The 12458-nt window shown below is 39.2% G+C and overlaps 1 protein-coding gene across 2 annotated transcripts in view; it reads left to right on the forward strand.

The window, feature by feature from the left end:
• Positions 1 to 12458, forward strand: part of CALCRL (calcitonin receptor like receptor) — an 86749-nt gene that overhangs the window by 62745 nt on the left and 11546 nt on the right. For both annotated transcript variants that reach the window (XM_082690170.1, XM_082690171.1), the window contains 2 exons: positions 8003 to 8129; positions 11133 to 11286. In XM_082690170.1, the coding sequence (XP_082546296.1) occupies positions 8003 to 8129; positions 11133 to 11286 (281 nt within the window). The remainder of the gene's footprint in view (positions 1 to 8002; positions 8130 to 11132; positions 11287 to 12458) is intronic.

The following is a 12458-nucleotide window of genomic DNA, read 5'->3' on the forward strand; positions in this document are numbered from 1 at the left end:
TATAGTTCATTTCTTTTCTCATTCACAAAGACAGAATCTTTACAATTTAAAAATACAAACTGTCTAGGGGGCCCCTGGGTGGCTCAGTGGGTTAAGCAGCTGCCTTTGGCCCAGGTCATGATCCCGGGGTCCTGAGGCCAAGCCCCTCATTGGACTCCCTACTCAGTGGGGAGTCTGCTTCTCCCTCTTCCTTTTCCTGCTGCTCTGCCTGCTTGTAGTCTCTATCTCTCTGTCAAATAAATAAATAAATCTTAAAAAATAAAAAATACAAACTGCCTAAATTTGAAAATATGACACTCTTGGCTCTTAGAACTAAATAATTAATTGCTATTAAATTTATGCAATACTCGTAGAGGTCAGATTTTTAGTTCACTAAAATTACATACCTACCAGACCATACCGTACCATACAAACACACTGAGAGAATGAATTTAAATGTAACTAATATTAGCTAAGTTTTTTAAATATGAAAGCTCTTACAACTATGACTGAATATAAGGATAACCTCTATCCTAAAATCATAAAATAGAAATAATAAGAATTGTTTAACACTATCTCACAAATCTTGGGGAAAAAATTACAAGTTTTAACTATTTCTAACCTCAGAAAAAGAATTCACTCCTTATTCAAAGACAAACTATAGTCTTGAGAAATATAGAATGAAGAGATTACCTAGTCCAACACCTAATTTTCTTTGTGTTCTAAGTCGTTAACTAAATTATCCATACTTCCTCCCAACGTCTGTTTTTTTCTGCTTTTTAGTAATTTTATTTGACTTTAATTATCTTTTATAAATGGAACACTTGGACAGAAAGAAGTAAAACTACAAATTAATTTTTATTATACATGCTCAGGCTTTATATAAAACATGAAAAACCCTCTTCAAGTTAAGACCTACATATAACATCTGAAGTGTTTTTATATGTCTGGACACCCTGACTCACGGGGTGTTAAGGGTGTTCTCTGGACACATCTGACAGATACCACCTCTGTCTTTCACCTGCTGTGCGGCAAGTTCTTTCATTTCTGTAATCCTGAATTTCCCATCTTATTCTTTTTTTAACTTCTTATTTTTTTTTTAAGATTTTTAAAATCACAGAGATCACAAGCAGGCAGAGAGGCAGGCAGACAAAGAGGAGGAAGCAGGCTCCCCACTGAGCAGAGAGCCTGATGTAGGGCTCGATCCCAGGACCCTGAGATCATGACCTGAGCTGAAGGCAGACACTTAATGACTGAGTCACCCAGGTGCCCCTCACATCTATATTCTATCAGTATTTATGTCATAGATTCGGCATAAAGACTAACATAGTAAATATTCAGTGTTAAGTGGAATGTCTAATTTGGAAATGGTATAGTTATCACTCTTCCTTATTAGTCCATTAAAATATTTTTATGTAAATATTCAGCCCTGCTAGGTGCACAAAACCAGTGGGCACTTTAAAAAACAAAATTAAAAAACACAATTTATAAAAAAATTGTTATAATTTTCACCTAGGAAAATAAGTAAACAGTGAATGAAAAATTTTATTAAAGTTCTTAATATATCAGAAAATTGTGTTTCATTAAACTAGTCAAAAATAATAAAGCTCTTTATGCCCATAAGATACCCTCTGGCTTATTCAGTACTTGAAACCATAGTGATGAATCTGTAACCTTTGATTCTAAGACACTTATTTCTACTACATACTCCTCAAAACCATCTACCACAACAGTCGAAGGTGCCGCCTACTGAAAACAACCGTCCACGACCAGCAAGTGATGCAAAGAACTGGAAAGAACATCACAAAGTCAGTCCCATGGCAGCACAAATCATCTCTGCTTTCCTTTTTTTAAACACATTCCAGGGCTTAGCCTAAGGCTTTGCTCATAGTAGGTTTTTGATACATTTTTGAGCAATGAAAGACATGGAGCGACTTGGAAGCTTATTTCTAAGACTGACTTTTCCATGACTTACCTATGACCTTGGACAAGTCCCTTGAGTTTGGCCTTTGTTGTCTCCATCAACAAAGAAAGGAACTAGAGCACGACTCCTTAAAATTCCAATCAGGAGGAGGCTCTGTATAAAACGATATAGGGTACTCTGTAGCTGGACTGAAGGAAGATACAGATTGCCTCGGAAGATGCTGAATTGAAGGGTTAACTTAAGTCAAGAGCTCTAGAAATTTTAGCTTTCTTCCCACCAACCTGGAAGCATCCTGTAGGAGCTGATGTTTCACATGAAATCACTGTGTACTGAAAACCTACCAGTATCTCATCTCTGCTGCTTGCCCCAATTCCCCAGAATGCAGTCGCTCTTGCTTCGTCTTTGGTAGAGGGAACATTTTTTTGTGGGTCTGTTAATCCGGGGTTACTGACCTATCCTAATAAAAACCAAGAACCAAACAAAACAGTTGATGTAGGGTGCTGTTTGTCATGTTTATTTAGACAGAGAAAAGTCTCCTACTCATCCATGCTTTAAATTAGAAACAGAGAGCTCCAAACAGTATTTACCAGATATACTTCAGTTTTATATTAAAGCCAATTAAAGGAAAGAATCAGAGTGGGAGATAAAAAGAAAAGGAACTGAAAGGGAGGGAACAGATAGAGCTTTGGGATTTGCCAAGCCCTAAGAGGCAATGACTCTTACTCATAATGATCCTTAGAAAAACAAAGCACAACCCTTCAGATAAAAAAAATAAACTTTACCAGAATTAGTTATAAATTATATTTTAATTACTGTTTAAAATTGGAGAGCATAGCAAATCTGGCTCTTACTTTCAACCCAGATAAAGGGCTCCATTTCTTGCACATAAAAGAGCACATACAACATCTGACTTGTATGGAGAAACAATGGTTCTTTTTATTTTTGACATCTTAATTGTTGTCATCTTTTAGACACTGATTCCAAGTAATTTCAAAGCCACGTTGCATATTTGCAACTATATAGACAATGATGTCATGTTTAGGTAGTTGAGATAGTTTTAAATAAAATTCAACAAAAATCTATCCAGCTGATAGGCTAAACTTCCTTAATAAAATAACCCTTTAATGCTTATATTTCTGCTTTTCAGGACAGGTGAATCATGCTCACCTTTTCTTCTCAGATCATGTCTGAACACGCCCCACCAATGCTGCGAACGCCTCTTTCAATTCCAGTTCTTCCTATATCTCTCCAACTAGAACCAAGTATGGTTTTCCTCTTTAAGCTACACATTTCCTCCTGAAAACTTCGTGGTTCAATCTTCAAATCAATTTTAAACAAAGCTACCTAGTCAACGAAATCCTCCATAGCAACATAGAGAACAAAAAGTCTTAACTCTATAAACCATACCCTGATGTTTTTGTTCTGGCAAATTAGAACTTTCACTTCCATAAGTTGTTGAAAACCGGGCAAATCTGCCATCAGAGGTTGGACAATGGCCGAGTTCAGAAACAATCAGCAGGTGGCCCTGAATCACAGGGCTCAGGGCTACCGGCATCGTCTGGGTGTTCTCAGCTCGTTGGCACGCGTCCGTCCTTGGAGGCACATTTCATTCCTCTCTGCATCCCAGACTTCCTTCAACCTAACATTGAATATTGGGTAATTCACCATAATTTTTCATGTAACATTTTATTAGATCGTACTCAGTCTATTTCCAAATTAACGAATTTTGATCCATGTGCTGAAACGTCTATCCTCCTCAAACGAAACATGGTGAGAACTGAAAAGTCTTAGTCGGAAAGCTCTTCAGAAACGCTTGCTGGGGTTATGTAATAAAGCACTGTAATTCCGCATTCGTGTCCCAGCCGAGTAGGGCGAGAGGGCAGAGCTAACGGATTTAGTAGGGCGAGAGGGCAGAGCTAACGGATTTACTCTAACAAAACCACTTCCGCTTCAATGTAACCGCTGTCGCCGGTTTGCGGTGAAGAGTCCCAAGTATGGAAATATAAAGTGAATAACTGAATTAAAGATTTTGGACTTATTTTAAACAGCAAATTTATTATTTAAAGCTATAACTGAATGGTAAAGTTTACATATTTCTGTTAATCTTTTTTGATAAATATGCAACTTCTTTATAAGTGTAATCGATTTTATTGAGCAAGTTGAAACATAAGTGCTATTTAAGCATAACTACATTTTCATGGGAACAGAATGACAAATCCTTTTAAGAAAACAAATGATCCATTGCTTGAGGTTTAAAGGATCATCATTGGAATGGATTAAAACTTCATGATTTGAACTAGAGAACATAAATACTATTCCTTTGCCCTCCTCAAAGTCATAATGTATGTCGCAACTAAGTTTTTTACTCTTGTGGGCATAGTTTATTTTGCTAGACTGTGCCCACAGACATGACTACAGAAGAGGAGAAACCCCAGTCCGTCCTCCAACCTGCCACGTCCTTGCAGTAGTTCGGGAAGACAGAACCCGGGAGTGACTGGGCAGTATGCTGCTAACATGTGCTGCCAGAACATTGAAATGTAACACCAATGAGTATGAGCTTTATAATCAAAAAGTCTTTTAGTAAATTATGCTCCTCAATTTTCTTCATCTTAGAATAGGGGGGAAAAAAACAGTGTGGAGTCTTGCCTATGTCTTTCCTCACATCGTTTTTTGTGCTCTGTAAAAACTCTAAGCTCAATTTTTTTTTTTCAATGCTTTTCTCCCCTATCTTCTCCTGTTTCAGCTCTATCTTGAGTCTCCCCTCTGGCTACTGTCTTTATTTCGTAATCCTATTATGATTCGTAAAACGCATATAGCACTATCAGGGATTACCTGATGTAACTTGTCTGTTTATCTCCCATTGCCGCGTGAATGTGAATGACATCTATGATATTCACAGGTGTTTCCTCAAAATCTAGAAATAGTGTACAATGTATTACTTATGCATCAATAGTTATAGTGCTTAAATTAATATTAAAAGAGACAAAAACCTTACATTTTCTTAAAATGCAACATTCACATTCAGCAGATGACTTAATAGGGTTGTAATCTGGAGCAACGTACTTACATTTTACTAACAACGCTTCAAGGGGTTAGGTATTCAGAAAGCCCATTTCTTCCCTTGGTTTCCTGCCCTTTAGAAGACCAGGGAGAGCTGTCGCGTCAGGCAGCTCGCACATGAGAAGGCCGTTTGGCCCCACAAAGGGTGCCCATCTGCTCCTTGCGCAGCCCGTACCCATCAGCTGTCTTAACGGAGGAGCCGGAGGAGCCGCGAAAGGCAGGGGTAGGCGAGCAACCACTTCCCTCCAGGACTTCCACTGACCACCTTGGCTGGCACTCTTGTCCTCTCTAACCTGATCAAGAGGGTCGCCGGCAGCCTCGGAGGAGCCATAGGTAGAGCTCATATCTACCCTAGGTCACACCGAACCAGGTGAACCCATCCACTCAGTGTCCCCTTCGGTAGGCAGAAGGTGGCCACGCTGCGTTTCCTTTTGACACATTGATTGCTTTCGGCCTGCTCTTTAGGCAGGGTTCCCACCAGCACGAGCTTTCCTCCTAGTACATGGCTAGTGCTGTCTTGGGAACACGGCTCATCGTTGGGAAACTAGACCAGCTACAGTAGCCTCAGGAAGCAGGACTCGGCAGCCTGGGCAGTTCTTACATTGCTTGTACTTGCTCTTTCGGTCATTGGTTCTGCTCAGGACTAGGACTGAGTGAAAGTCGTCTGGAAATCTCTGCCTCACACCCAAACGGGAAGCAAAGGCAAGTGTTTTGCTCATGTTGTGGCAGAAGTTTGAATATGGAGCCGCGTAATACTTGGGGCCGGTATGAGGTACCTGGGTGGCACTGTCGGTTAAGGTCCTACTCTTGATTTCAGCTCAAGACGTGATCTCAGGATGGCACGTCGGAGCCCTGCGTTGGGCTCCGGGCTCGGTGGGGAGTCGCTGGAGAAGGTCCCTCTCTCTGTCTCTTTGCCCCTCCCCCCCACATGTGCTTACTCTGCGTTTCTCAAATAAGTAAGTCTTTCAGACCTGGGCCTGTATGATAATGAAAGTGGTGATGTGGAGACGGCTCTGGGAAGGATGAAATTCCTTGGGAAACAAGTCAGTTTGCTTAATCTATCACCCTTCATCATAGGAAACTGTCTTTCCAATGCTAAATTCTTTTGCTTTGTCACAAAAAGATGGCGATTCACTATTTCATTGTGCTACGTAAATCATAGACAGTTTTAGATTACAAAGTTGAACCTTGATGCCTCTTTATTATTTCTGAGAGGAAACCCTTAGAGAACTGGACAAAAATCAGCCGTACGATAACTATGTTAAAAAAAAATAATAACACTTGTGTAACACTCACTGAACACGGTTGAGATATTATGCTGAGCAGTAGACATGGTTAATCTCACTTCACCTGACGGCCGGTCCTAGGAAAGACCATTGTTCTCCGTATTTTACAGATGCAGAAACTAAGGATTAGAGTTTTCAAATAACTTTCCCGAAGTCATAGCGCCCGGAGTTAACATAGTTCAGATGCAGTCTCAGGCCCATTTCGAAACCCTCTTTGGAGCACGTGTCCGACTGGATGCTACCCACACCTGGTTGGTCCGACGGAGAACAGAAACGCGCGGAGGGGTCGGCTGCTGACACGCTTCCGTGCGCTGCCTCCACCACTCTGCTTGTCCCACTGAGCACCGAAACAGTGCTCTAGAATAAGTGTGTGTAAAAATATGAAATGGAGACAATCCAAACCCACAAACCACATTTTCTATTCTGTGGTTATGCTCCGATAGAAAGAGGTATTATAACTCATAAAGAAAGCAGAGAGCTTTTTGTAAAACATTCTCCAAGTGTATAAAACAATTGTTTTAATTATTTTGAGTAAAATAAGTACATTTTAAAACTTAGAGTAGGTGAAACTGGTTTCAGGTTAACATCTGAAAAAAATTGGGTATTTTTAGGTTTTTATTAAACAATCCAATGTGTTTATTACCCAGTTCATCTTTTGGTTTCCACTTACCAATTGATTTTATTCATACTGATGAACTTACATGTGTTAATGAATATGTTTAGAGAAAAACAACATGCATAACTAGAAAAATTTGAGCATTTTTACCATTAGACATTGATAGAAAACGTATGCCAGATAGCATCTGTCTGCATTTAAGTTGCACAGAACCTAGAGGAACATGGAAGAAACCAAAACAATAGCCCACAGGCTAACATTATAGAGTGTTGGACACACTTACACAACACAAAGTCAGTCTGTTTTGCAATGGTTCAGTTCGACACAACCATACGAACAGCTAAAGGGGATACCAAGGTTTCTAAAGCAGGAGTGCTTAGTTTGCATTATACAGGCTAGATTATCTATGTTGACCGTATTAGTGAGATGATTTTATAAAACACTCAAAATAGACGTTATTTCTGTATTCTGAAATGATTCCATGAATCGTCTTCAGTATTTGTTTGGTTTTTAATATTAAATATTTTACTTACAATAAGATTTCATTTTTTTATTTTAAAACTTTGCCCATAATATGGCATTGTTTTGGCCTTCAAAGGGGAAGATGCAGTATATCCATTTACCACAGAGTAAGAGAGTAAAAAGCAGTTTTTGTTTGTTTGTTTTGGCTAGAAAACCTATGATAACTACATCTTTAGAAGAGCATAGATGCCAGCAGCTCATTTTTAAGTCCTTAACATTCAAACCAGATCGAGCTGGGAGGAGGGTCGTCAGAAAAGTGGGAATTCTGAGAGGAGCAGAAATACACACTATCAGAGAGGAGAAAAGGAAGCTTAAGTGTACACAAAAAATTAAAATTGTTTTCAACGAACTACAGTTAGCATTTCATTTACTTATTTTCTTAAAGTTTTATTTATTTATTTGACAGAGAGAGATCACAAGCAGGCAGAGAGGCAGGCAGAGAGAGAGGGGGAAGCAGGCTCCCGCTGAGCAGAGAGCCCGATGTGGGGCTCGATCCCAGGACCCTGGGATGATGACCTGAGCCGAAGGCAGAGGCTTCACCCACTGAGCCACCCAGGCACCCTCTTTGAATGATTATTAATAAAAATAAAATATTTGGTTTCTCTTGCCTTTTAGGAGCCTAAGTTGCCAGAGGATTACCTTGCACAAAAATCTGTTTTTCTCCTTCGTTTGTAACTCTGTTGTAACCATCATCCACCTCACGGCAGTGGCCAACAACCAGGCTTTAGTGGCCACAAATCCTGTAAGTAAAATGAGGTTGTGCCTCTAGGTTCAAGAGGTTAGAGGGAAAGAAATGTGAAAGGTGGTGAGAGCGGGGTAGCGGGCAGGGGTCCTGATAGACGTAAGTGTGTGTAAGCACCGTGTATGCATTTGAGGTCAGGCATCTGAGAGTAGTGTATCTGTACTCTAATGTATGAAGGTAAATACATCTCAATCTTTCCAAGCTAGAGAGGTTGAATACCAGAGGAGGAAAACATTTCTTGCTTCAGTTATTTATACATGCTGTACACAACTTCACCTCGTTTTATGCGAGAGTCCTCCTGCCGGTGGGACATAAGCGTTTATGAACATGTAACATATACTCCATAGAATTTAAAAAATCAGTCAAAACAACTAGCTACAGATGTTAGAAAACAAAAGGCATGAAAATAGAAAGATTTTAATTAGTTCACACACAATGTTACATGAGCTTCAGGCGTACAGCCAAGCGATTCGACAGCTCCGGATGCTTTGCTCACCACGAGTGTAGCTACTCTTGACCCATCGCCCGCCCAGGATGCTGACTGTGATCTCTGTGCTGTGTCCTCCATTCCCACGATTCACTCACTCCGTTACCGGAGGCCTGGACCTCCCACTCCCTTTACCCAATTTTCCCATCTCCTGCTCCTCTACTCCCCACCCCTGGTAACCGTACGTAGTCTGTTCTCTGTATTTTGGGGTCTGTCTCCAGAAGCACCATGTTTAGGATGAGTATCAAAAGGTACATAAAAATAAGTAGAGAGACTGTCATAATACAGAAGCCATACTTTAAAACATGAGCTAAAATTTACTTATATAAATGTATATACTTTATGCAAACTATATGCATATGTGAGCTGTATCTAAAGTATCTGCATAAATAACAACCATATTTTCAAGTATTTAAAATTATCTGTTTCCTCATGTTTACATTATCCACACTACAGTTTTGGATGTGGGTTTGTGGAAGACTGTATATATATATGGTGTCCATAAAGTAGTTTTTTTAAAAGATTAATTTATCTAGTTAATGAAATCACGGAAGGGAAGGAATTTTCACTCAGTGGGTCAATAAACAATACTTTCCTATGTGTTTTACGTGTGTTTTAGGGTAATTTCCAAAATCTAAAATTCCCTGCATTGTTTGCACATGTGTATCCGGATGGCTTAATCTCGTGTGTTCCACCCCAGTGTCGCTGGGGGAGGAAACACCCTCGGAGAGAATCAGCAACACAAAAAAACGGGCCAATGACCTACCGCTTTAGAGCAATTTTCTCTAGAGCAACGAGATCAGACGTTTTGCCATGAAGCTGCAGGACAAGAGATTCCAAGGCTCACATTTAGATAAAAGGATCTTCTGTTTAACATACAAATTGCAAGCTGTAATATATTTTTAATATATTCTTGGAAAATTTATTATGTTTCTTTATATCAGCAATGCCCTTCATAAAAACACTTTTCTGAAGCATGTTTTAAGTTATTTTTGTCATAGTGGCTTACAGATAAATTTTTTACATGAAATCAAGAGTAAGAAGCCCAATTAGATATGCATGCCTAAAAACTGTTTCTAAATAAAAATGTTTCTAGATAAACATCTGAAGCAGAAGTCTGTTATTTCCATATAATATAGCTGAATAACTCATTTTTACCCTTGAGAAGAAAGACTTTGTTACTATAACATGATATTTGACATCAAGGTACTGAAAGTTTAATGTCATGCCAATGTGTTTAAGGGAAGAACAGGTTTTATCAATGTCCTACAGCAGAAGGCTTGTGTGTCATCACGAAAACAAACTCGGAGTTACAAGACTTGTGTTCAGGGTAGAGCTTTGACTGAGGGTGTGTGAATATTAGCAAATCACTTCACTTCTCAGTTTTCTATCTGTAAAATATGTGACGATAAATTATGCCACACAGAATTCAAGATTAAATAAAATAACATATTAAAAATATTTTAAACTAACTAATGGGCACATGTCATGATTACTGTTCTGAGAACCCAATATTCATTTTCTAGCGTGTCTCCCTTCCAATTTTCTTTTTAGTGGAAAAATATTTATTTCACAAATAATGATAATTGCCTCTAAATATTTATTGACCAGACTAGAGCCATTGGGAGTAACGGGACACATATTTCTGAGAGAGTTTTAAGTTTATTCTCCTCTCTAAGGAAGCAAAATCTGTCTCTTACTCCTTCATGCTTATTTTACCCTGTATTTGAAGCTTCCTCTTCCGATCTCTTAAAGAATAGAGAAGAGAAAGTGCGTATCTCAGGAAAAGAGGAAGGAAACCATAACTTTTTCTTCTTTTTACTTACATGAAATCATCAACCTCACATATGAATAATATAAAATATGAGCCCATTAGGTAATTATTTACTAAGTAATTGCATTGGTAGCAGTAATATGGAAGACTTAATTATTAACCATTTTTCATTAAAAAATGTATTTGGGGGCACCTGGGTGGCTCAGTGGGTTAAGCCACTGCCTTCAGCTCAGGTCATGATCTCAGGGTCCTGGGATCGAGCCCCACATCGGGCTCTCTGCTCAGTGGGGAGCCTGCTTCCTCCTCTCTCTGCCTGCCTCTCTGTCTACTTGTGATCTCTCTCTGTCAAATAAATAAATAAAATCTTTAAAAAAATGTATTTGGAAAATACACATCCACTAGCTGTAATAAGTTTGGAATTTACACATTTCCTGGGAGGTATATAAATCTTTATTACTAAATATTTATTATTATTTATTAAATATAATATAATATAATATTAATAATAAATATTATTTTTTATCATTATAAATCTTTAGAGTCAGTGTTCAAAAACTTTAGAAGCCCCACCAGATCAGGATGAAGACTGGCATTTTACAAATCAGAATCATTAGTATATAAGATTTCGCAGAGAGGAGAGAAAGTTCCATGTTTCTATGTAACTAACCTAAACTAGACCATTGCTTTACATGTGAATTCATGAACAACTAAATAGTGATGGCTTTCTTTTTTTTTCTCACAGGTCAGTTGTAAAGTGTCTCAGTTCATTCATCTTTACCTAATGGGCTGTAACTACTTTTGGATGCTCTGTGAAGGCATTTACCTACACACACTCATTGTGGTGGCTGTGTTTGCAGAGAAGCAGCACTTGATGTGGTATTATTTTCTGGGCTGGGGTAAGTGCCATTACGGGTATCTGCTGACTCACTTTTTAAGAAAGCTCTTAGGGGATGCAGAACTCCTTTGTGACAAAATTATATTTATTATTAATAATTCTTAAACAACATCAAGTGATTAACCTTTGCTTATTGCCGTAAATTGAAATATTTAAACAAAGAACCACTGACTCATTGTTTTCATAGTCGCAGGTCAATAATATGATGTTGTTGGGGTTTTTTCTATTTAGTCTCCCAGTGTGCATCTTGGCTGCGTGTGCAGTGGCTGACACGATAGAACTGGAATCACGAATTGGGGATCTAGTCTTCATACTGTTTCACTCTCCTTTTTCCTTTGTCCAAAATGAGGGCACTTGGCTTAGCCAGCTTTGAAATTCCAGTCAAAAAAAGTTTGTTTTTTTTTTAAATGTCATTTTATCTTAAGAACAGAGGGAGCAGTAATTGAATAAAGGCGCACAAAAGATCTATTTTTCCACACAAGCTCCTGACATAATATTATTCACAATGCAAATGATACACTTTTAACATATTTCCCCCCTGTTCTTTCAGTTTTAGTTTTAATTCAAGTTAGTTAACACACAGTATTATATTAGTTCCCGGTGTACAACGTAGCGGCTCGCACCTCCGTACGTCACCCTGCAACTGCACACCTGTGTCAGCCACCCCGGCCTCTCCTCTGGGAACTGCCGGTTCGTTCTCTGTGATTAAGAGACTGTTCTTGATTTGTGCCTCTAGTGTATTTTTAAAAACAACCAGAATAATTCAAAATACGAAATGCTGAAAATGAATTCAGCTGGACTGGTTTCCAGAAACATAATTGAAATTACACTCATCTCCCATATGTCCGTCTACCTATCTGTCCAGCCGGACAGCAGGCGCAGAGACATAAAGATGCGCACACGCCTCAGCATATGCAGTGCAGTGGTATAGTCATCTTCATAAACATTTCTTCAGGGGCGCCCGGGTGGCTCAGTGGGTGAAGCCTCTGCCTTCGGCTCAGGTCATGGTCTCAGGGTCCTGGGATCGAGCCCCACATCGGGCTCTCTGCTCGGCAGGGAGCCTACTCCCCCCCCCCACACCCCTGCCCCACACCCCACCTGCCTCTCTGTCTATTTGGGATCTCTGTCTGTCAAATGAATAAATAAAACATTTAAAAAAAAAAGCATTTCTTC

Source organism: Mustela nivalis, assembly GCF_964662115.1.
Source record: "Mustela nivalis genome assembly, chromosome: 11".
Lineage (NCBI taxonomy): Eukaryota > Metazoa > Chordata > Mammalia > Carnivora > Mustelidae > Mustela > Mustela nivalis.